Source organism: Salvia hispanica, chromosome 2 (assembly GCF_023119035.1).
Source record: "Salvia hispanica cultivar TCC Black 2014 chromosome 2, UniMelb_Shisp_WGS_1.0, whole genome shotgun sequence".
NCBI lineage: Eukaryota > Viridiplantae > Streptophyta > Magnoliopsida > Lamiales > Lamiaceae > Salvia > Salvia hispanica.
Window position 1 is genome coordinate 36,277,418 of NC_062966.1, and position 24,279 is coordinate 36,301,696.

At 33.3% G+C, this 24,279-nt stretch overlaps 3 protein-coding genes across 7 annotated transcripts in view; 2 read left to right on the top strand and 1 right to left on the bottom strand.

Annotated features, from left to right (window-relative positions):
- Positions 1 to 500: 500 nt before the first annotated feature.
- LOC125207841 lies at positions 501 to 3,138 on the bottom strand. 3 transcript variants are annotated; one of them, XM_048107341.1, is made up of 2 exons: positions 2,026 to 3,138; positions 501 to 1,465 (listed from the first exon to the last, which is right to left on the bottom strand). In XM_048107341.1, the coding sequence occupies exons 1-2, from the start codon at positions 2,710 to 2,712 to the stop codon at positions 1,118 to 1,120; spliced, it is 1,035 nt and encodes a 344-aa protein (XP_047963298.1). In that variant the 5' UTR covers positions 2,713 to 3,138; the 3' UTR covers positions 501 to 1,117. The 3 variants fall into 3 exon arrangements, with proteins under 3 accessions (XP_047963298.1, XP_047963297.1, XP_047963299.1); XM_048107340.1 differs by having other exon boundaries at positions 501 to 1,461; positions 2,022 to 3,138; XM_048107342.1 differs by having other exon boundaries at positions 1,161 to 1,465; positions 2,022 to 3,138.
- A 5,294-nt stretch (positions 3,139 to 8,432) lies between these two features.
- The window catches only part of LOC125205558 (protein ROOT HAIR DEFECTIVE 3-like), a 36,991-nt gene continuing 21,144 nt past the window's right edge, over positions 8,433 to 24,279 (top strand). For 2 of the 3 annotated variants that reach the window (XM_048104586.1, XM_048104588.1), the window contains exons 1-16: positions 8,433 to 8,585; positions 8,713 to 8,779; positions 8,874 to 8,976; positions 9,054 to 9,124; positions 9,223 to 9,286; positions 10,076 to 10,147; positions 10,230 to 10,277; positions 11,320 to 11,382; positions 11,701 to 11,757; positions 11,852 to 11,986; positions 12,092 to 12,160; positions 12,351 to 12,442; positions 13,679 to 13,790; positions 13,877 to 14,045; positions 14,123 to 14,223; positions 14,759 to 14,873. In XM_048104586.1, coding sequence (XP_047960543.1) covers positions 8,444 to 8,585; positions 8,713 to 8,779; positions 8,874 to 8,976; positions 9,054 to 9,124; positions 9,223 to 9,286; positions 10,076 to 10,147; positions 10,230 to 10,277; positions 11,320 to 11,382; positions 11,701 to 11,757; positions 11,852 to 11,986; positions 12,092 to 12,160; positions 12,351 to 12,442; positions 13,679 to 13,790; positions 13,877 to 14,045; positions 14,123 to 14,223; positions 14,759 to 14,873 — 1,480 coding nt within the window. In that variant the 5' untranslated portion in view covers positions 8,433 to 8,443. The remainder of the gene's footprint in view (positions 8,586 to 8,712; positions 8,780 to 8,873; positions 8,977 to 9,053; positions 9,125 to 9,222; positions 9,287 to 10,075; positions 10,148 to 10,229; positions 10,278 to 11,319; positions 11,383 to 11,700; positions 11,758 to 11,851; positions 11,987 to 12,091; positions 12,161 to 12,350; positions 12,443 to 13,678; positions 13,791 to 13,876; positions 14,046 to 14,122; positions 14,224 to 14,758; positions 14,874 to 24,279) is intronic. The other variant, XM_048104587.1, reaches the window with a different exon arrangement.
- On the top strand, positions 16,984 to 23,277 carry LOC125205559 (protein ROOT HAIR DEFECTIVE 3 homolog 2-like). The gene is made up of 20 exons (XM_048104589.1): positions 16,984 to 17,041; positions 17,137 to 17,268; positions 17,373 to 17,441; positions 17,806 to 17,897; positions 18,026 to 18,137; positions 18,224 to 18,392; positions 18,504 to 18,604; positions 18,723 to 18,958; positions 19,035 to 19,101; positions 19,287 to 19,427; positions 19,527 to 19,634; positions 20,043 to 20,202; positions 20,414 to 20,502; positions 20,573 to 20,823; positions 20,910 to 20,970; positions 21,226 to 21,372; positions 21,721 to 21,840; positions 22,187 to 22,287; positions 22,631 to 22,742; positions 23,012 to 23,277. The coding sequence occupies exons 1-20, from the start codon at positions 17,018 to 17,020 to the stop codon at positions 23,129 to 23,131; spliced, it is 2,412 nt and encodes an 803-aa protein (XP_047960546.1). The 5' UTR covers positions 16,984 to 17,017; the 3' UTR covers positions 23,132 to 23,277.

Sequence of the window (24,279 nt, forward strand, 5' to 3'; positions counted from 1 at the left end):
ACGAAGGAAATAATATTTTCTTCGAAATTCTAGAGTTTGATAGAAATTTTTCGTCAATTAAACCAATTGCATATTTAAGGAGCGGGAGGGGGTCACCGATCCTCCAAGACCGACAAGAGGCCAAATTTTACCTTAAGGTCGATCTAAAATACCATTACCAATCCTCGACCTGCAGAATCTTTTTAGAAGAAGAAAACCTAGGGTCGATTAGGAACACATCATGACCACCTCTTTGAGTATAACATTTTAGGATTTAAAAAATATACATTGTGAAATTATGACTTTTCTGACTCTAATTCATTCATTTTAGGCTGCAGATAATTTTTTTCTACACGGATTAACCTCTCAAAATTATGTTATGGATCTGCCACCACGTAAACTATTAAATAAATCAACTTAGACAAAATCCCATATCATGAAACACAAAAAAACATTAGTACATCACTAAATACAAAGGAATGAGAATATGAGATTGTACATATATATATGCCATGAAATTGAATACCAAAAGATAAACTTATTCCTCCGTAGCTTCGAAAATGTGTGCACAATATGGTGCAATGAATTTACAGTGATATAAGTATTGGTGGCAGTCGGTCTCACGAATGGGTCTCAAAAGGCAAAAAGCTGAAATACCCATGAGAGAGAAGCAGAAGAAAGAGAATCAACGGTGTATGTGATGGGAAAGAGAAAGGCCAAACACCTTTTTTCTTTTCTTTTCACATTCTTGAAATTAATTAAATAAATTTTTTCAAAATTCACACACACAACACACAGTGAGGCAGTCCCTTGACAAAACAACAACGCTGACACCAATAATAACGCATAAATGGCCACTCTGCGCAATGGTGTTGCAGTGTTTCCCACACTTGAAATCTTGACTCCTAACCCTCTTTGACCATCACCTTTTCCCACGTGGCAACCCACATTTTTTTCTTCTAATTAATCCATCATTAGACATGAAATAACAAGATTAATTACAGACTATTGGATGATTAACCTAATGAAAAATCAATCCCAGCTCCCTCTTTCTCTACATTTATGCACCATGACTATATAGATACATATAAATATAATTATAAGAATTGATGATCACCAATAAAATGAAGTAATTAATTTATTTGGAAGAGGGCTGGCTTCTGTTGGCTGCCAGAGCAAGCATGGAGTTTGCGAGCTTGTTGATGGCGTCGACGAGGCCGTTGATGCCTTGCCGATTGATCTCAGCCTTTGATTCCTCAATTTGGAGCCTTCTCTTGTGCAAACTCACCATTTCTTTGTGCCTCTCCTCTTCTCTATCCTCACATGATTGAATTGCTTCTGCTATGATTGAAGCACTCCTTGATATCGCAGACCCTACTTCTTGCAGTGTGGCGGCGCCACCTCCGCTCGTTCCTTCTCCGCCTCCGCCTCTTCGCCGCCTTCTCTTTGCCGGTGAGCCCGAGTACTCGCTCGTGTCGGAATCTGGCTAGCACAGAATTGGATGACCTTTGTAATGTATTCAGTTGAAATCAAGAAACTCACAAAATAATCAAGATTGGATTTTTAAAATGAAATCAAGAAACCCACAAAATTCAAGATTGAATTTTTAAAATGAAATCAAGAAACCCACAAAATTCAAGATTGAATTTTTAAAATGAAATCAAGAAACCCACAAAATTCAAGATTGAATTTTTAAAATGAAATCAAGAAACCCACAAAATTCAAGATTGAATTTTTAAATTGAAATCAAGAAACCCACAAAATTCAAGATTGGATTTTTATCAATGATCATTTCAAGAGGACATGTCAAATCCATGCATAGATATTTTACTAAGAAAAGGGTTTTCATCAAAACAATTGGGGTTTTTAGAAAATAAGGATAAGCCCATGATCAAGAAATAAGATTGATTGTACCATAAAGAACACTAGTGTTCATCTCTAAAAACCTATGTCCATTTTCTAATTTTCAACTGCATTTAGCTTCTAGAGTAGAGTTAGTTATTCTAAATTTTTCAATTTAAATTAATTAGAGGAATAAATACCTACTGTGGGTAATGGTTGAGCAGATGGAAGTGACGCCGGCGGCTCCGCCTCCGCCGGAGGCGGCGGTTGCGGCGTCAGCCTTGCCGGAGAAGGAGGAGGCTGGCACTGAACAATAGGAGACGGCATTGAAGGCTGCTGTCCCCAAATATGCCCACTAGGAATCCCCACATTTCCAATAGAGCTCCCGGCCCCACCTCCACCTCCACCACCGCCACTACTACCTCCCGCCGCCGCGGCTGATTGCCCTTTCCTCTCCACCACCGCCACAAGCGCCTCGTATATCTGCAGCAGCATGTTCGAGGGCAAATTCTGGTCTTTCCTCTCCGTCTTCTCCATTTTCCAATACGACTTCTCCTGCTCTCCACCGCCGCCTCCTCTCTCCGCCGCGTTCCTCCGCTCAAACTCCCTCACTTTCTTGAAATCCCTCATCAGATTGTCCCACTTGTCGTTGCACTGATTCTGGCTCCGGAAGCAGCCGTTTCTCCAGCAGTAGTCCTCCACCCACTTCCACCGCAGCTCCGCCGGCTTCCCCCTCTCCGCCGTGTCGCCCAGCCGCTTCATCCGCCGCTCGTCGTCCATCCGCTTCGCCTCGATCAGCGTCATCGTCTCCTTGATGTTCCAGTTCCCCTTTCTGTAGTCGCGCTGAGCCACCCCGCCGCCGCCACCTTGGCTCGCCACTGTCAGATCCATGCAAGAGAAAGAGAGAGAGAAAAAAGGGGCTATTTTGTGAATCAGTTTTTGATCAATACTGTATGAATCTTTTCATCGAACACGTTGTGCTCAGTACTGATTTAGGGATTTTAATGCAAACATGGTTATGTTATGCCTTTCTCTCTCTCTACATATATATAAACACAGATTGCAAATCAGTAAAATCACTAATCACAAATGACTATTCTCTCTCTCTCTCTCTCTCAATTGAATTGAAACCTAAAAATTAACAAAAATCTTGAAAGTTAAAAGGGGAAATCTAAAACTACTAATGCAAAGCACTAAGGCCACAAAGTGAGAAAGGAAAAGCGTTGGGATTTAGCAATAAGAAAAGGCCAAGGAAATCCATTCAACCTGACACATCCCCACAACCCAAATTGAAAGAGAGAAAGAGGGGTAGATCGATCAGGAGAGAGAGAGAGAGAGAAACACTATGAATTTTGACTGACTGACGACTACACAGTCACACTTCACAGAGGGCCACATTCAAAAGGGGCAATCATTTTCTTCTTCCCTTTCCTTAACAACAAACACTAATCCTTCCCTCCACAAATTTACTATAGATTAGATGAAATAGTTGTTTCTTGGAAACACAAGATTTAGATGAGGTTTATAAACCCTAAACAGCTAAAAAAGAACATAGAAAAATTTCTGAACAATAAAATAAATTTCGTAGAATAGTAAATTAACGTTTTCGTCCTTAAGTAACTTTGGATGACCAAAATCCTTCATGCACCAGCACTGAGAACAAGAGGCGTGCCGAGGGAGATTCCTTGCGCGTCTACAAGTTTCGTGCGAATTTAAAATCATTGTATGCTTATAATATTGCATAAATATGGCCATTAATTTTATTTATTGACTAACATTGTACAAATAGTCTCATCTCGCATCAAGTCTAATAGAATGTTGCGAGCAATGTAAATAATCATCGTTTGTATAGAGTTAAGGACATTTAAGTGTGTTCGATTGTCATATTCACTTGTGGTTAATGATCATGTCTAATTTTAAATATTTTTCAGATGTTTTTTCATAGTAACAATGTATCTTAGTCTGTCTCCATAGTGCTAAAATTCCATTGTATCTAATGATTATAAATATGACCTCCACACATATAACTAATTTTATTCTGGATAAACTTTATTTTAGCTTATATTTTAGTTACACTATTATTTTATCTAACAAACTGGTCACAACTTTTAATCTCTAAGTTAATGGATACGAGGTTGCTAGAAAGAGTATGCAATATTTTGTTCAAAAACAAACACAGGAATAACTGTTGTTGTCCAATAAAAATTCACATCTAACTCTCTCTCTCTGGATATATAGAGATTAGGGACAGTGATAGTGCACTAATCATTTGTTAGGTAACGTAATCCAATAACTAATATGGGGACGTAGATGCATTGTAGTAAATGATTATGTTACGCATTAAAGTGTGCATTGCCATTTATGATGTAGATTCTGCTCATAGATTGTATTCAATTTAATACTATTGTATGATTCCTTTCTAGTCTTTTCATGAATTTAATACTATATATCCATGAAATATACTGCATGAGCATCTCACAAAAAATAAAACAGAAGATACGAACTGTAGCTACGTCGAATAGTAATTGATTAATAAAATCTATTTCAATTTTTTTCCACCAATAATCATAATTGTATACGCTCTTTTACCGGGGAAATTATATTGTATTACTCATATAAGTCTAATTTCATTATTAGATAAAATACATTTTAAAAATTGAAGTCTAGAGTCATTAAAGTAAGACGACATTAATTATAGGAATAAGTATTTTATTAAAGATAATGTAGGTTGAAAAAAAAAGAGTTGAAAGTTAATAATTGGATGCAATGGGAAAAATACAGGCGTCAGTTTCAGCTGCTGGGGGTAGTCAGGGCATTTAAAGCTGGGGATGCCACGTCATCGAACTTTTTATGCTTTGCATCTTGCCAGCTAGGACAGCAGAGTGGGCCAGCCCCTCCTTTGACTGGCTCTGACCCTTTGACCGGACCAAGGACGTCTCCTGGGACCCACTTAACCCCCTAACACGTCACTGTCGTTCTTAGTTCTTGGACTCTAGCCTGCCTCCCCTACCCAACAATCGCCTGAGCCCATTTTCGTCATTTCCTCCCTTTCCATTTTTTCTTTTCCCTTCCAATTACCTGATTGGTCCACTTCATTTATTATGCAAATATTCGATTAGGTGGATTAGCGTCAAGATTATACTCCCTCCGTCTCAAGGAAGATGACCTTTTCTTGGGCGGCATGAAATTTTATGCAAATTTATTTCGTGTGTTGTAAGGTGAGAGTAAAGTAAGAAAGATGAAATAAAGTAGAGATAAAGGTGTTTTCATTTTAAGTAACGAGTCATCTTAGTTGGACAAGCTAAAAAGGAAAGTAGTTGGGACGAAGGGAGTACTATTGTGATTGAACGGACTTGGCTTTATTTATCGTAAATTTCCTTTTATTAGCTTTGAAAATTTCCTAAGGTAAGATTATTTAACGGGGAGTTTTGAGCTAATTTCGTATTGATTGGTCTTGAGCTAATTTAATTTTGAGTAGCTGAGCACCCCAATAATGCATTGACAAATAGTAGGAGGTAAAATAATTACTGCCTAATGGTTAACTAATTGTGATTGAAAGTAAATTATTTTGTTTTGTCTAAGGAATAATTAATAGTAAGTATAAGATTACTAATGGTTAGTAATGGGCTTCAGCCCACTTTAAACAAATGGATAGCAAAGTTTGAGACGGTTAAATTAAATACTATGAAGTCTTATTCGATAATAGGCCCATTTAATAAATTTTTGTAAATTTACTGATTACTGGGCTTGAGCTCAAGTAGATATGTATGAAGGCCTACTATAGTAGTAGTACATAACATTATCGAGATCGAGATAATTCCATGCAGGCCTAATTATTTTTGGGCCTATGGATGTAGTTGAAGAATAATAAACCTCCATATTTTATTCTTTTTTTTTTGCGTGATTGTAAATTTATGAATTATGATGATTGGTATAATGTAATTGAAATTATATCGTAATTGTGATTTCATGAAATTAAATTTAAAGTTAATATTCCAATTTAATATCAAATATTGTACTATTTGATAATTTGTACTAATTGACAAAGAATTGTATTCCAATTCCAAATATTTTGTTTGGAACATATAGAATTAGAATGATGAAAAATGGATGGTGCTCCTGAATTTGGTGGACGAACTTAACTAACAGGATGATTAAAATAGATTTTTTTTTAACATATATTCTAATTACTTGACTACTTTGGGAAATTGAGCTTGCAAAATCTATATCAATGTCTTTTTGTTGAAATAACATTATATATACGCGTTGTTGTATTTTGACTTTTATATCTCATTTCTTATTTATGGAAATACTTTTCTTAAAAAGACGTGTGACATTGTGATAGGGTAATGTGACGCTTGTGAACGAAATTTCTCGGAAAAAAAGTAGTTTTAGTATTGTTTCGACGAAACATCCTCCAAAGGTGCTCTTACATTTTGCCCCGAAATTGCGAGGCTCATGAAAAATTTGTACTGTATCTTACATTTTTATCTGTTTTACAAAAATTAATCCCTTCATTTATTGCCATTATATTTGTACCCCATGTCAAATTAATTACTATAGTCAGTTCTTCTGTAATCAATAATCTAATTTGATTTGGGCGTATTAAAATCCAAAACCCGAATATCCTATCCGAAAATTTAAAATTCGATGAAATTTTCAGTTATTCTGTTAGGCATGGTTAGGAGAAAAAAGCTGAAATGGAACTTTTTTTTTCTTATAAAAAAATCAATGTATAATATCATTTATATATTATTAATTTAATAATATTGTCAGAATTAGCTTCTTGACACGTGTCAAAACTGTCTCATTAAGCTTCTCGATACGTGTAAAAACTGTTAAAAAAATGAGATGACACCTGGATACGAGCAAAAACTATCTAAGATGACTCTTGGATATGAGCTAAAACTAACTGTCTAAGATGGCTTTTGGATACGAGCTAAAACTGTCTAAGGTGACTCCCGGACATGAGTAAAAACTATCTAGATTGACTCCTTGACACGAGTTAAAATTGTGAACAACAAGTTGAAGAGTTTCTTGACACGAGTTAAAACTGTCAACAAAAAGTTGAAAAGCTCCTTGGAACGAGTCTAAACTTTCACTGATAATGAATGAAGAGCTCCTTTATAAGAGCCTAAACTTTCAATGAAGATAAATGAAGAAGCTCCTTTAAATGAGTCTAAACTTTCCGTGAAGAAAAGATAACTCCCTCATACGAGTATAAACTAACAATGAGGGATTGAAGATGCTCTATGATACGATCATAAGCTATCAATGAAAATTGAATTACGAACTTTTGAATACGGGTATAAACTATTTTTTCAAAGTAAAGACCATGCAAGTTAAGTGTCGAAAAAACTCAATACACAACTTGAAGGGAAATATTCGAACGGAGAAATCAATTAATTGGAGAACAAGAAAGCAAAAGACGAAATTATGGCAAGAAGTATGAAGAAAATCAATTAAAGATTATGGAAAATCAAATCAATAAAAAATTTGTATAATTAGAGTATATTTTCCATATATAGCTAGAACGGGAGCTTATAAAATGATGTGTAACCATTGACAGATACTCCCTCTGTCCCAGATAACACTTTGACCGGGTACGGATTTTAAGAATTGTAATGAAAAGTGGGTTGAAAAAGTTAGTGGAATGTGATTCCGACCTTTATATATTAGTTTTATAATAAAATGTGAGTAGAAATGAGTCAGTGGAATATGAGGTCTACTATCAAAAATGATAAAAGTGAAGTGGGACAAATTATGTGAAACGAACCGAAATGGAAAACTGAGACGAATTATGTAGGACAGAGAGAGTATCATTCAAGCATATTACAATAGTGCATTTATAATTCTCCCCGTCTGTACTTTGTGCAATAACCTTATATTTTCTGCATTATACTATTTCTTAACAACCTTAATTTTGATTCATCAAAAAAAATTTTTGTTACCTTCCACTTTTACTTTTTGTATGTCTAACTTTCTATTGAGGTTGTCAACTAACGTACTCTTAACCACTTTTTTCTCTATCTTATCCATTGTGTAACACCCACTATTAGTGCCGTACCTTTCTATCACGATCTATCGAACGTGTCATATTGGATTTACACGTTTTATTATAATGGATTGAGGTGGACTTAAAAAGTCTTAGTCTTAGTCCACTCCACACGCTTTGGAGTACTATTCAAACACATCCCCAAATTGACAGATTATTAGTATGTTTACCCTAAAATTTACTGTAGCAAACGAGCCCAATATCGTCAAGCTTAATTGGCTGGTGAAATTATTCTAAGGCTCGAGCTCGATCCAAATCTCGTTTTTTGAGTTGAGTTTGGCTCGACACACAACGATGGACTCTGTTCGAGTTCGGCTCGTCATAACATGCTCGTGTACATATCATATAAAAATGACTATTGTGTTTCTGTGAAAGAAACTAACTAAAAAAACTAATCTGTAATTTTAGTAATTTCTATATTTCATTTTTATTTATTGTTACACACAGTGCATTATTTTAATACATTTTTTTTATTAAAATAAGAAAAGTCTTGAGTTTGGATGACACTATAAATTAGGATGAATAGGAGAATATAATTTGCTAACGTACTCAACACGGTGACGTCAGATGATAATGGCCCCGGAAAATTCTCAGCCGACGGAACTGATTAACGGCAACGGAGATTTCAATGAGTTGGGTTTCAAGGACTTTATCCGAGGCGCTGCTGCATCTATTCCGGTCATTGCCATCATAGGCCCGCAGTCCAGTGGTACTGTATTATTTTTGCCTTAATTACGAGATTATATAACTAACTAAGGGCATCAACACTAGCGTTCTTTTGTACTCTCTCGCACACATTAAAAGCTAGTACTAAGTACTAACTAATTTTGGTGCAGGAAAAAGTACTTTGTTGAATCATCTATTCCGTACAAACTTTAGGGAAATGAATGCAATATATGGAAGGTTAGTTTGCTCGTTTACTTCTTATTCTTAAATTGATAGTAATAAATACAAATATATTTATTTGTTCATAGTAGTAAAAAAGGTTTTTTCGTAGGAGCAAGACAACGAATGGGATATGGATAGCAAAAGCTCCTCATATTGAGCCCTTAACTGTGGTGCTTGATTTGGGGGGTACAGATGGTAAAGAGAAGGGAGAGGTAGTTAATTTATTGTTAATCTTTCTACACTATATATCTTAATTTAATAATCAAGCTATTTATTATGGTTATTTCAGGATGATACAGCATTTGAGAAGCAAAGCGCCTTGTTTGCTATAGCAATTGCTCACACTGTCATCATAAACATGTATTTTAATTTCGACCAGATTAATTAATTTCGCAAATAAACTCATGCTCAATCAACTATATTTAATTTAGTATTGATATATTTATAAATATATATAGGTGGTGCAGTGATGTCGGCCGCGAGCACGCTGCGAATAGGCCTCTTTTGAAGATCGTTTTTGAGGTACACTTGTTCTATAATCTATATAAATATTGGATATGTAGGGTCCTCTTATAGCATCATAATCCAAAACTAATCTAAAACTAAGATTAAATCTACACTTTAACATTTTGAAATCAGTGAAGTAGATTAAAACTCAGAAATTTCAATAAATAGTACACAAAATATCAACAAAATGGTAATATCATCATTATGTTATCATATGATAAATTTTGTAGTTTTTTTTTGTATGAACATAGTATATTACAAATATCAACACAATGACATGAGTGTTTCAACATATGTACACGAAAATATAAGCACAGTCTTATTGATATTTTACATACACTATATTGAGAATTTTTTTGTAGTTGATAAAAAATCTGTTCATCAACATGTATGAAAACTGGAAAAAAAATTATTGAATTTCATCATCTGAACGTCGTTGGAACATATGCAATTGAGATCTCTTTAAAATCCTTATAAAGTTTCCTTTAATTTAATATATATTTTGTGAAAAATAATTTAAATCAAGAGAGTTACATAAATTTAAAGTTTTTAAGATGAATTTAATGAGAGAAAATTGACATCGATACCCTTTAAATTTATTTAGTAGTTATTTAAATTTAAAATATAATTTACTGCACATTATTTTAACCATTAGATCTTTTAATCTAGTGGCTAAAAATTTGTTTTAATTTGAAATTGCTAATAGTTAGTAATTATTTAATCATAACCTTGGATATGATACTTAGTTTCCACTTATTATAATATTAGTAGTAAATAATAATCTTCTTCTAAACTTTGATATAGGCATTGCTATCCTTGCTAGCTCCTCAGAAAACAACTCTTCATTTTGTGGTACGCGACGGCAACAATATAGGGGTATGCTTAATTGGAACTAATTCATAAATGTATGTATTCGTTTTTTTTTAATTATGATTTTTTGCATTTATTATTTATGTAGATACCCTCGGAATTATTGAAGTGTAATTTGAAGGAAGATATCGAGAAGGTAAATTATATTAGGATTTAGATTTATGTAGATTGCATTTTTTTCACTTTAAAATAAATCTTACAAATCTGTCCCATGATGTAATATACTAGTATAGGGGAGTGATCAATTGCTAACTCATCATTTAATTGCTAATTACAACTAATTTAAGGCCATAGGATTTTAGAAAACGTGTGGTCTACAATTTGCCACGTGTAATTTTCGTTTTTATTAATTAAATCGAAAAAGATAAAAAAACTCCAAATTAGGGTTTTGGATGAAAATGTCAATATAGTGTTCCGAAAATATCAACACAATGCTTTGAGAATGTCAACACAATGCATTAAGAATGTTAACCCATTGCTTATATTGACATTTTACATGTATTATATTGACATATTTTATATTACATGTTGACATTTTCTGCTATACGAAAAAATTAAAAAATTTTGAAATTTTTTTCAAATTTTGACGTCGGAACATATGCATGTATGATATTGTTGGAATCCTTATGAAATTATCTTTAATTTGATATATGTTATATGAATTTAAAGTTTTGAGATTTCTTTTAAAAGTTAATTATAATTAAACATATAGTTAATTGACATTAATACCCCTAGTGATATTTTTTGGAATTAATACTAAGGTTTTATTGACGTTTTTCGGTAATCGTATTGACATTTAGGAATTAATGATCTAAGCCCTTAATTTGAATATCTAATGGCTATTATTTAGTTGTAGTTAGCAATTAAGTTATGAGTTAGCAATATAACACTCCCTACTAATATATATATATATATATATAAGCGGTTGATCACCCTAATTTAATACTCAAGTTTGACATTAGCTTTAACGTTAGCTTTAACATAAATGAGTTTTGATTGATTAATTTTCTCTTTCTATATAGCGATGTGTATTGGAGTAAATACAAATTTTGCACTTTGAATACATAGATGTGCGTACCCTTTTAGCAAAAACACATTTGTGTTTAGCATAATTGTAATTGAAATTGTTTTCTTTCATTTGTCTAATAGCGTCTCCCTTTTTTTGGTCTTCTTCGCAGATTTGGGAAGCGGTTCCCAAGCCCCCAGGCAACGAGGGCACTCTACTCACTGAGATCTTCAACGTAACAAAAACTAAAGAAAGCACACACCCACACACACATATTTCTAGTGCATAGTAAAAAATAGTTGGATTTAACCCGATAAATTAGAATCATGCATAAATTATAAATATAAATCACACATGAAGAAACACGCAAGTTTCATTAATAAGCGACCGAAAGATTAATTCTCTCTAATAAGATTTGAACCCAGTTGCGTTATTCGTTCATCTCTTATTCACGGAATTATGAGTTTGCTCATGTGCAATTCGTGTTTAATTTATCATATAGGAACTATAGTAGTAGTACTAATTACTTTTCTTTCTTGTTTGTTAATTTAAGGTGGAGGTTACCGTGTTGTCACATTATATCTATATGAGACATGAGTTTGATGAAGAGGTTTTATTACGACTAATTATCTTTATTCCTTCAATTATTCATTTACATACACATTAATTAGGAGTATTAAATGTAGTCGATCGATCCATTGCAGGTGGTCCAACTCCAAAAGCAATTAATCTCCCATAATCTTGATCTCTCTACATCAAAAATTTCTCTCAGCAGTGCCAAGAAAACATGGGATATTATCAAAGAAATTAAAGGCTTCAAAGCTCCACGTAATTACAGGGTTCGTCAAATAATTATTTAGGATTAGCTAATTTGAAGTACTATTAATTAATTGGTACATGTCTTTTTCTAAATGGTATAATGCATAATACAACTGCTTTTTCAGCTCATGGTTGCCACAATGCGATGTGAAGAGATTGCCATGGACAAGTTGAGGCTCTTTCAGTCTGACCAGGTTTTACTTTAATTTGCTTCTTAATTAATTTATGCATCTCTTCTTGCGATTATATAAACTATTTAATTTGGTATACGTTTATATAATCGTAATATATGTAAAGATAAAAAAAGTCAATTATGCCTTTTTAATGCATACAATATCAAAATGGATATTTTCATCACTTACTAATCCCTTTATATTTGCGCAGGAATGGTTAGAAATAGAAAAAAGTGCAAAAACTAAACTTGTGATTGACTTCGGTGCGAAAACAAAGTCTATCTTGGCTAAGTATCTCTCCGAGTAAGCTAAATTATAAGAATTAAGCTAAATTATTAAGAATTTTTATTTGAATTCTTCTCAATTCTCATTATATATGTGTTAAAATGACAACATTCTTAAAATGACACTGTGACACCACGCTAGACTGCAATATTTAGTATATGCTAGACTGCAATAGTATAAACGCTAGACAACAATATACAACAATCTATAGATTGCGGTCTAGTGTATTGGATATTGCAGGCCGCGTCACCTTCAGTCTAGAGTATTGGACATTGCAGTCCAGAGTATTGGATGTTGCAGTCTGCGTAAATTTACCCTTGCGAATTTTTTATGATTGCCACATGGCAGCTGATTATTCGTCCACGTGTACAAATAATTGACTAGGAATGATGGTATAGTGTTATTTTAAGAAGGGTAGTCATAGCGTTTATACTATTGCAGTCTAGCATATATAATATTGCAGTCTAGCGTGTTGTCACAGTGTCATTTTAAGAGTGTTGTCATTTTAACGCACCCCTATATATATATAGGGTTGTAATCAAATGCTAACTAATTCCCAATCCAGAACCCAGAACTTCAATATTATGTTGGAAATTTCTCAACATATAAGTATAACTTTCTCAACATAACATGTAAATTTAAATCTCAACACAAAGACATAATTTTATCAACACAAATCTATTGAGAAAGTTTTGTCTTTGTGTTGATAATATTAATACATAATATTGAGATAGTTCTGGGTTCTGGATTAGAAGGTTGGTTTTATTTTAACGTGATATATATATATATATATATGATATATATATATATAGGGATGTATTCAGGTCAGAACGCTAAGTATAAGTAAAACTCAAAACACTTGCAGTCCATTGGATCTTATGATCTAACGGTTAGATTAATGCCACGTGTCATCTAATGATGTAGAACTTTAGACTAATAATGTAGCTCGGATAATAATGTAGCATTTTAGTTTAATAATGTACAGTTTTAGTCTTACAATGTACATTTCTAGTCTAATAATGTACCTCGGCTAATAATGTAGATTTTTAGTATGATAATGTAACTAATCACAACCATCCAATCTAATGATCCAAGGGCTGTGATTAGTGCTGTGTTTTACACTAAGATGCTGTAAGGACCCTAACACACCCCTATATATATATATATATATGATATATATATATATATATATATATATATATATTTGTTAAAAATAGCAATTCATAGCAATATTAACATTTTCGCTTATGATAGATACGATAAGGAAACTATGAATTTTGAAAGTAGTACTATAGGAGGGTACGATCAACAAGTACACAAAGTCAGAAGCTCTAAACGTCAAGATCTGACAGTAAAGGCACTAAAGGTAAGTACTTATTTAGAAAATTATGCTTAGCGACTTTTGTTTGGTATAAATAGCAGTATGAATTCTAATCATGCATACTAAATTAGATGGTCTATCCTGCTTACATGAATACGTTGGGTCATCTCCGATCTGAGACATTGCAAAGCTTCACGACTCAACTCAAAGCACGCATACAAAATTTTTCTCTGTCTGCATTTGAGTCATATCGGACATGCTATGACTCTTGTGTGCTGCAGTTTGATCTGCAATGTTCAGGTGCACCATAATTAAATGCCACATATATTATTCGTTTTTAATATTTGCACTTTATATATATGTTATTTAATTTTCAGAATATGCTACCATAGAGGAGGCAAATTGGAAGGAGGAAGCTTCAACTGTGCGCGAACAACTTCTCCATGAAATAAGAAACTGTACACTGAATCAGCTACGGGTATAAATTATTAAAAGTAGTGAAACAAATGTTGTGTGCAAATCAGAATTTGTCCAAATCATCTTATCAAATGGAGAGTTCATCCTGCATATACATCATCATAACCATCATCCTCGTCAGATATATCTGTTTTACTATATAGTTCAATCATCTTATCTCTAATTTCTTTATACTATATGAATTTTATATTAAAGTTTGTGACACTCACGACCAATAATATTAGTAATGAATTATCTACCTTTCCATCACATGATCTATCATCGCTTCCTCCACTAAATAAATTGATTAGGGATTAGTAATCATACCCCTAATCGACTCAAAGTATATAGTTTAGATTGAGGTAGGTAAGTGGGGTCTTTCACTATTATACTCTCGGCCAAATTTGGATACCCATTTTTCAACTATTTGAATGTATAATAGTCAAACATATCCGACTTAAATTTTAAGCCATTATTATAAATATGATGAACATTGGTTTATATTATTCTAACTCAACATGGAAACTTGGCCTTATTCTCTACATAAAAATTCTCAGCCGATGGAATTGATTAATGGCGACGGAGATTTCAATGAGTCGGGTTTCGAGGACTTCATCCGAGGCGCTGCCGCCTCAATTCCGGTCATTGCCATCGTCGGCCCGCAGTCCAGTGGTATGATTTCTGGCCTGAGTATGAGATTAGATTGATAGATTAATTAAGTAAGCTAGCATTTGGAGGCTAAGGCCATCTAAACCTGCGTGCTTTCATACCTCCTCGCGTAAATTAAAGAATAGAACTATAGATGCCCGCAGGGAGGTGGGTTTCTGACAGGACAGTGGGTTTGACCCTCTTCTTAGCGGGCCACTGCGTACCCTAGTTGAATACCCCTCATAATAATGTTAGGCCGGGATGTGTGGGGCCTTTGAGATTGGGGTTTCAACCTTTTTTGCAAGAAGAATAGAACTATAGACTATAGTTATTTTGGTGCAGGAAAAAGTACTTTGTTGAATCATCTATTCCGTACAAACTTTAGGGAAATGAATGCACAAACTGGAAGGTTAGTTTGCTCGTCTACTTCTTATTCTTAAAATAATAGTAATAAATGCTAATATATTTATTTATTCATAGTAGTAGTATTTAAAAAAAAGGTTTTTTTGTAGGAGCAAGACAACGAATGGGATATGGATAGCAAAAGCTCCTCATATTGAGCCCTTAACTGTGGTGCTAGATTTGGAGGGTACAGATGGTAAAGAGAAGGGAGAGGTTAGTATTTAAATTTAATTAATCATTAATCTTTCTACACTATATATCTTAATTTACTAAATAAAGCTTTCCATCGATTATGATTATTTCAGGATGATACAGCATTTGAGAAGCAAAGCGCCTTGTTTGCTATAGCAATTGCTCACACTGTCATCATAAACATGTATTTTAATTTCTTCGACCAGATTAATTAATTTCGCAAATAAACTCATACTCAATCAACTATATTTAATTTAGTATTGATATATTTATAAATATATATAGGTGGTGGAGTGATGTCGGCCGCGAGCACGCTGCGAATAGGCCTCTTTTGAAGACCGTTTTTGAGGTACTAAAAATGTTTTTATATTTAGTACACTACTACGTACTATGCGATAGTCGAAATGCAAGATTAATTACTTAGTTTGCTAATAATACTCCATAATAAATGATAGTAATTAATATTCTTGGTATATAGGCTATGCTATCATTATCCTTGTATAGTCTTGAGAAAACAACCCTTCATTTTGTGGTACGCGACGGCAACAACAAGACTGGGGTATGTGATGTCTAATTGCAGGATTAAATTTAATTCATACTATATGTGTTTTTAGTTTTCTTTAATTATGATTTTATGCATTAATTTATTTATTTATGTAGACCCCCTCGGAATTATTAAAGCGTAATTTGAAGGAGGATATCGAGAAGGTAAATATATATATTAGTAGGATTTCGGACTTTGTAGATTCTAGTTTTTTTTGTAGCAATGTAAAAAAATTCTTAGAAATTTTTCACATGGTACAGTTTCAATTTATGCAATTTGTGTTTAACATATAATTGTAATTCAAATTATTTTCTTTCATTTGTCTAATGACCTCTCCTTTTTCTTGGCCGTCTCTGCAGATTTGGGAAGCGGTTCCCAAGCCCCCAGGCAACGAGGGCACTCTACTCACTGACATCTTCAATGTAACAAAGACTAAAGAAAGCATACACACATACTAGTATAGTATAGTGCAGAGTAAAAAATAGTTAGATTTAACACGATAAATTAGAATCATGCATAAATATAAATCACTCATGCATAAACTAGTAGCTTACACTAATAAGAGATGAAAGATTAATTCCCTCTAATAGGATTTCAACCCAGGTGTGCTATTCGTTCATCTCGTATCCTCGGAAATTATGAGTTTGTGCACGTGTAATTCATATTTAATTTGATTCTACTAATTAATTTTTCTTTCTCGTTTGTTTTTCATATTTGGACTTGAAGGTGGATGTTACCGTGTTGTCAAATTATCTCTTTATGAGACAGGATTTTGATGATCAGGTTTTATTACGACTAATTATCTTTATTCCTTCCAGCAATTCACTAATATACACATTAATTAGGAGTATTAAATGTAGTCGATCGATCCATTGCAGGTGGTCCAACTCCAAAAGCAATTAATCTCCCATAACCTTGATCCCTCTACATCAAAACTTTCTTTGAGCAGTGCCAAGAAAACATGGGATACCATCAAAGAATTTAAAGGCACTTGAAGGTGGATGTTACCGTGTTGTCAAATTATCTCTTTATGAGACAGGATTTTGATGATCAGGTTTTATTACGACTAATTATCTTTATTCCTTCCAGCAATTCACTAATATACACATTAATTAGGAGTATTAAATGTAGTCGATCGATCCATTGCAGGTGGTCCAACTCCAAAAGCAATTAATCTCCCATAACCTTGATCCCTCTACATCAAAACTTTCTTTGAGCAGTGCCAAGAAAACATGGGATACCATCAAAGAATTTAAAGGCTTCAAAGCTCCACCTTACAGGGTTCGTCAAATAATTAATTAGGATTAATTAATTTGAAGTACTATTAATTAATTCGGTACATGTCTTTTTCTAAATGGTAATGCATAATACAACTGCTTTTTCAGCTCATGTTTGCCACAACAAGATGTGATGAGATTGCCGTGGAAAAGTTGAAGCTCTTTCAAGCTAACCAGGTTTTAGTTTAAAATTAACTACTACTACCTCCGTCCCTGAAAATTTGATACATATTACTATTTTGGTCCGTCCCTGAAAATTTGATACACTTCACTTTTACCATTTTTGGTAGTGGACCCCATATTCCACTAACTCATTCCTACTCACATTTTATTATAAAACTAATACTTTAAAAGTAGGACCCACATCCCACCAACTTTTTCAACTCACTTTCCATTACATTTCTTAAAACCCGTGTCGGGTCAAAATGTAGCAAATTTTGGGGGACGGAGGTAGTACTAATTAATTTGTACAGTATAAAAATGGATATTTCATTACCTAATTCCCTTAAATTTGTAATTCATTAACTTTTAATACGTGCAGGCTTGGTTAGAATTAGAAGAAAATGCAAAAACTCAACTTGTGAAGGACTTCGGTGCACGAACAAACTCTATCTTGACTACGTATCTCTTCGAGTAAGCTAAAATTATTAAGAATTTTTATTTAAATTCTTCTCAATTCTCATTATATATAGGAATGTATAGATATTTATTAAAAATAGCAATTCATGATGCAGCAATATTAACATTTTCGCTTTTGATAGATACGATAATGAAACTATAAATTTTGAAAGTGGTACTAAAGGAGGTTACGATCAACAAGTACACGAAGTCAGAAGCAATAAACGTCAAGATCTGACGGTAAAAGCACTAAAGGTAAGTACTTATTTAGAAAATTATGGTTAGTGACTTTTGTTTGGTATAAATAGCAGTATGAATTCTAATCATGCATGCTAAATTAGGTGGTCTATCCTGCTTACATGAATACGTTGGGTCATCTTCGATCCGAGACATTGCGAAGCTTCACGACTCAACTCAAAGCACGCATACAAAATTTTTCTCTGTCTGCTTTTGAGTCATATCAGTCATGCTATGACTCTTGTATGCTGCAGTTTGATCAGCAATGTGCAGGTGCACCATAATTAAATTCCACATTATATTTGTTTTTTAAGATCAATCATGCTTAATTGCATAATACTACTACTCCTATTAGTTTTCATATTTACATTATTTAATTTTCAGATTATGCTACCGTAGAGCATGCACAATGGAAGGGTGATGCTTTAAGTGTGCGCAAACAACTACTCCGTGAAATTAGAGAACATGCACTAAATCAGATACGGGTATTAATTATTAATACTGGTGAAACAGATGTTGTGTGCAAATCAGAATATGTCCAAACTTTATAATTTATCTGTATGATAGTAAAACAGGACGATGATGATGATGATGTATATGCAGGATGAACTCTCCATTAGTGTTACTATGGAAGTGTTTAGAGTTGTAAGAGATGTGAGTGTGACGGACAAATGGGAAAGTATTAGAAGATTCATGGAGACAGCTAAATTGGCGGGTGCTGGTATATTTGGAGGGGAGAATGAAGAAATCGTAGCTGATTTGGAGAAACACGTTAGAGACAGAGTGGTGAACATTTTCAAAGATGAATCTCTTAATGTCGAGGAACTCATAAAACACAGGTTAATTAATAGTATGCACAAACTATGGGGGTAAGTAATTTATCTATGTTTTAACCCAGATTTCTTATGATTTTAGGTTCATTCTTGCTTTAACACCAATGGATGACAACACAATGCCAACTAAGGAGGAGGCCTACCGTCAGGTAATTTTGTATATACTTGAGACCATTTACCCTTGTCTCACATCCATTTTGTATTATATCATCATCTCTTTTGTAAGTTTAGATAATTTTCTCCTTTTATAGGATGGGATCTCTCTTAAGTTTTTGTGTTTATTTTTTTTTTTAACTTTTGAGATTTCATATATTTTGTGTATGTATATGTGCAGTGTTTGGATATGTTGTCCACAATGGCTGTAATTCGTTTAGATGATACATACGACGTCGTACAAAGAGTGCTACGTTCTGAGCTGCTGATGAATGCAAATAGCGGCGATGGGATTTCTCTTTCTTCCGTTACATGGGAAAATGTTAGTAATTTTACAAACCCTGACCTCCATCACTAATTTTTACTAGAATTAGTTTGATAGGAGTATAATTCAATACTTTTAATTTGTTGTTTAATATAGGTCCCTCTTCAAATGACTTTGATCACCCCATTGAGATGCAAACAAATATGGACCAACTTTAAACAAAAGACTGAGGATTGTTATTCCATTGCTGAGAAATATGAAGAGGTATTGTATTATATCCAAAATTATATATTGTAGATCAAACATTTTGTGTGTGTGGTTGGATAAACCCATATTCTTATACAATGATAAATTTAGGAACTGAAACCCGTTGGGTTAGATATAATATGTGGAGTAGCACCAATCTATCGAAAAATAGAGGGGAAGAAGATAAACCCTAGTTGAAGTTTTAGGGGTCGATTTCCACCAAAACTGTGAATGAGTATAATTTGTTTGTTACTATGATCTAAAAGATCTCTTTTAATAAGAAATAAGAACCCTAAAAATTCTAAAAATCTAAACAGTGAATGAGAAATAATTATGTTATATTTTGTCAAAAAAGAAAATGACTCACTAATATTTGCGGCTAACTTTTACTATCGTTACTCTCTTTATAATTTGTGGCTAATTTAGGTGGTCCATCCTGATTGTACGAATACGTTGGGTCATATACGCTCGGAGGTATTCCGGAGCTTCATGACTAAACTCAAAGCACGTGGACAAAAATTTTCTCTATCTGCATTTCAGACATGCCGTGACTCTTGTTTGCTGAAGTTTGACAAAAAATGTTCAGGTGCACTATAATTAAAATATCACATGTTTTTAAGAAAAATCTCTTTCATATGACTGGTTGCGATTTTAATTTGTTGTTATGTTCTTTGTTTATAGTTTCTTATGTTTTGTTGTATCGAAGTTTTCTTTTTTACTTTACTAATTGTGATCTCACTTTTACTTTTAAATTGAAGCATTTTGTGCTCATCTAGAAAACATTGTTTAATTTTCAGTTGATGCTACCATAGAGCAGGATGATGCTGCCTCTGTGCGCAAACAACTTCTCCGTCAGATGAATGAACATGCACTATGTCAGCTGCGGGTATTATTTATAATTAGATTATCCATAATTGCCTTGAGTCTTGCATTTGATGAAATCATCTTTCCTACAGAATGACCTTTCCTGTAGTATTATTACAAAAGTGTCGAAAGTTATACTCCGAGATTGCAGTGTGGAGGACATATGGGATTGTATTAGACTTTTCTTAAAGAGTGAGAATGAGAGAGCTAAATCGGCGGCTGTTGGTATATTTGGAACAGAGCATAAGCAAATTGTGTCTGATTTAGAGCAATATGCTAGAATCAGCGTGGTGACCAGTGTCAAACTTTTATTTCGCAATGTCGAGAAGCACTTAAAGGAAAGGTTGATTCAGTTGATGCAATTCCATCTTTGCAGAAGCTCTATACATTATTTCATCTTCGTTTTAACCAGGATGCGTCTAATTTTAGGTTCATTGATGCCATATCGACGAGCAGCAAGACGATGGATAAGAAAGAGGGCCACCGTCAGGTAATTTTACATATTATGGATTCATGCATGTTGAGTACAAATCTATCCCACGTCAAAAATCTGAGGGAAGTTGGAAAGTGTATATAATTCTTGTCCAACTTCCCTTATGCTCCCGACGTGGGATGGATTTGTATATAATATAATTAGATAAAGTGGACAAGTTATTCATATTAGCTTTTTTTAATCAATATTTTTTTTAGAGGGTAAAATGTAAATGAGACTTTTCCTTATGATTTACTAGTGCTATATGTGCAGTGTTTGGCTCTCTTATCCACGATGGCTGTAATACGTTTAGATGACACGTACGACGTCGTACACAGAGTGCTAAATTCTGAATTCTTGGGTTCAAATAGAGGCGCAGGGACTTCATCATATCCTCACTCTTCACATACATGGGAAAATGTATATTTTACAAACCCTAGCTACGTCATCAATTATTAATCCATCCGTCCCGTCCCATCGCAAATGATCAATTTTTTTTTTATCTTTGGCTACCTCACTGCAAGTGACAGATTTACTTTTTTGGCAAAATACAACACTTTCTTTTTCTTACTACTTTTATCTTTTTATCTCTCGTACTTTTTACTCTCTTATACATTATTTTCTCCACTTAACTCAATAAATAATACTCCACTCTGTATTTTTTTAAATCCCGTGTCCGAAAGAAATCAATCACTTGCGATAGAACGGATAGAGTATTAACATCTTTAATTGATTAGTCGTTTTGTGGTACATGTGATGTATATATAGGTCCCTCAAGAAATGACTTTGATCACCCCATTGCAATGCGAAGATATATGGACCAAGTTTACACAAGATATGGAGCATTGTCTGGCTATTGCTGATGCTGTTGTTAACCAACATCAAAAGGTGCTGCTTTGATTTCCTAGTTTGTTAAATAAAATCTTTATAACCTCAAAATATAGTTACTCCTTATATATGTGATTAACTGAGTTGTATTTCATTTTGAGTTGTCGAAGTGACTTAAGTTATTTGTCTTTCAAATATTTAATCTCTTTTCTTTTTCCCTATGTTCTATATTATTTTAGTACTATTATTTAACTCACTAAGCATAATTTTTTCAAACTTTGTGCCAAAAAAATGGTCTCAAATAACATGAAACATGACAAAGGGAGTAATATTTTAAATTGTCATATGAATTCTAGCAAACCAAACCACACTACCCTTATAATTTGTTGTTTTATGTTTTGTGCAGAAGCAAGATGAGAAGCAAGATGAGAAGCGGCCACTTCGTAAATGGGTGGTCTTTGGAATAGCAATTCTCGGATTTTATGAGTTCATGGCTATACTGATTTGGTACTATTTTCTAAAGCAATTAATCGAATTAGTAGTTAATTAGTTACTAATAGAACTCTATGGTGGTGTTCGGTTTGCAAGATAAAATAATACAAGATACAATCTAGGATTGAGTTGTGAGATTATTTTAGTCATAGGAGGGTTAACTATGACTAATTATCCCATGATTATCCATCTAGGATTGAATCTAGGATTAAGTTGAGGGACTAAACTCATTAACCAAACACACTACTAATTTAATTCGGGATACAATCTTGCAAACCGAACACCCCCTACGTTGTTAGTTAGTCTTCCTCTACTTCTACCTATTTAAGCCAATGTATATATCTTGTTATTGCAACAGCAACCCGCCGGCCGCCGTTCTGTTCTTTGTAGAAGTAGCACTGCAGCAAGGGGTACTTAGAAAACTCAAAAATAAATTAATATATTCTGACACCAAGGAGGAATTTGAAAAGGTAGTATTCATTTATTTATTCCCGCAAGCACTATTTAATTTATAATCTTTCAAATTTTGAAAATTCTTTTCTTTCTAATAAGGTGGGATACATTTTCAACTATTAATACTTTAATTATTTTTTCTTTCTATCTCTCTTACTTTATCAATATTGCATTAAAATTAGTGACAAATCCAAAGTGCATATTCTTTTGAGATGAAGAGAGCATTTAATTTAACGCTAACGAGGTGATTGTATGTGAATATAAAAAAATTTTGAACTTTTTGCAGGATGATATCTCTAAACAGTCTAGGTTCATTAAATTTCTATGGAGCTATATGGAGAAAATATATCGGATCTTTCGTGATAAGGTATTAGGAAATACTTTCCGTCAGATTTACATAAACTAAGAAATCGTGAAATTGTGTCTTTCTGATTTCCACAGACTAAAATATTTATTTAGTTTTCATTTTTGTGTACGACATTATTATAAAGTGTGACTGCTTTTGTATATACAATTTTTATGTATGACTAAATATTTATATATCCCACTAAACAGTGGACTCTGCGACGTTTAAGTACTTACCGAATGTTCGAACTTTTCTTAGTGACAAGTTTTCGGACTGCAGACTTACACTTGTAGCAAAACGGATACTTTTAGCTTAAAATAGAAATCAAATATTCAAATAAAACAATAAAATTTCTCTAACTTCGATGATCATGTTCAAGCTGCCGTAATATATCTAATCTTCATAGTATTATTTTAGTTGGCCTTTAATAATTGGGCCTATATTTAGATTTAGTTGATACTTTTAAAAATTGAAATGGTGGCCCTTACATGAATAGCCATTTGCTCAATTTGATTTTAAAGCCCATTCATATATTTCATAGTGGCCCATTTCAATAGATCTAAATCTATATTCCCCGTACAAATTGTTCAAGTAGTAGAATCTGTGTATAGAGATATATAAGTACATCATTGATTAAAAAATTTGAAATCCATATTATAAATAAGGTTAGTTAATTTTTAAATTCTCATATTAGCTTCATTTTAGTTTTTACTTTCATGATTGATTATTTTACCTTTTGGGGATTTAAAAATAGCGGACTAGACCATATCATATCTGTCCTACCCACGATATATTTGCAATTTATTAACTGCACATTATATAAAACTAAATTCGCTGAAAATTTGAAACCATGTGATGTATCTAACCACCCAACAATGAACCAAATCAGTGTGCATCACTTCATTTCACATTATGTCACGAGTGAAATTCGATTGCCAACAACACCTGAATGAATGTTTGTTATATATACTGCAATACATTAAAAAATGGCGTAAAAGAAACCGGGATTTCACTATGCCAATGATTAAGACTAACATAGAGTTCGCTAATGAAAAAATATAGCAAATTAAGCATGCTAAAAGATTTCAAGTTATTTCATATGATGTCACTAGTGCAATTAGATTGACACCACCTCCTAAATGAATGTTTGTTATATATACTGTAGTACATTAAAAAATGGCATAAAAAGAAAACTGAGATTTCACAAT

Excerpts from the sequence above, each read along its gene's own strand:
- LOC125207841 (XM_048107341.1), bottom strand. The coding sequence starts at position 2,712 with ATGGATCTGACAGTGGCGAGCCAAGGTGGCGGCGGCGGGGTGGCTCAG. Across the intron at positions 1,466-2,025 it reads CTGCTCAACCATTACCCACA|CCAGATTCCGACACGAGCGA; the intron begins GTAGGTATTTAT and ends ATTCTGTGCTAG.
- LOC125205559 (XM_048104589.1), top strand. The coding sequence starts at position 17,018 with ATGAGACAGGATTTTGATGATCAG. Across the intron at positions 19,102-19,286 it reads AGGAGGAGGCCTACCGTCAG|TGTTTGGATATGTTGTCCAC; the intron begins GTAATTTTGTAT and ends GTATATGTGCAG. Across the intron at positions 21,373-21,720 it reads CTTCACATACATGGGAAAAT|GTCCCTCAAGAAATGACTTT; the intron begins GTATATTTTACA and ends ATGTATATATAG.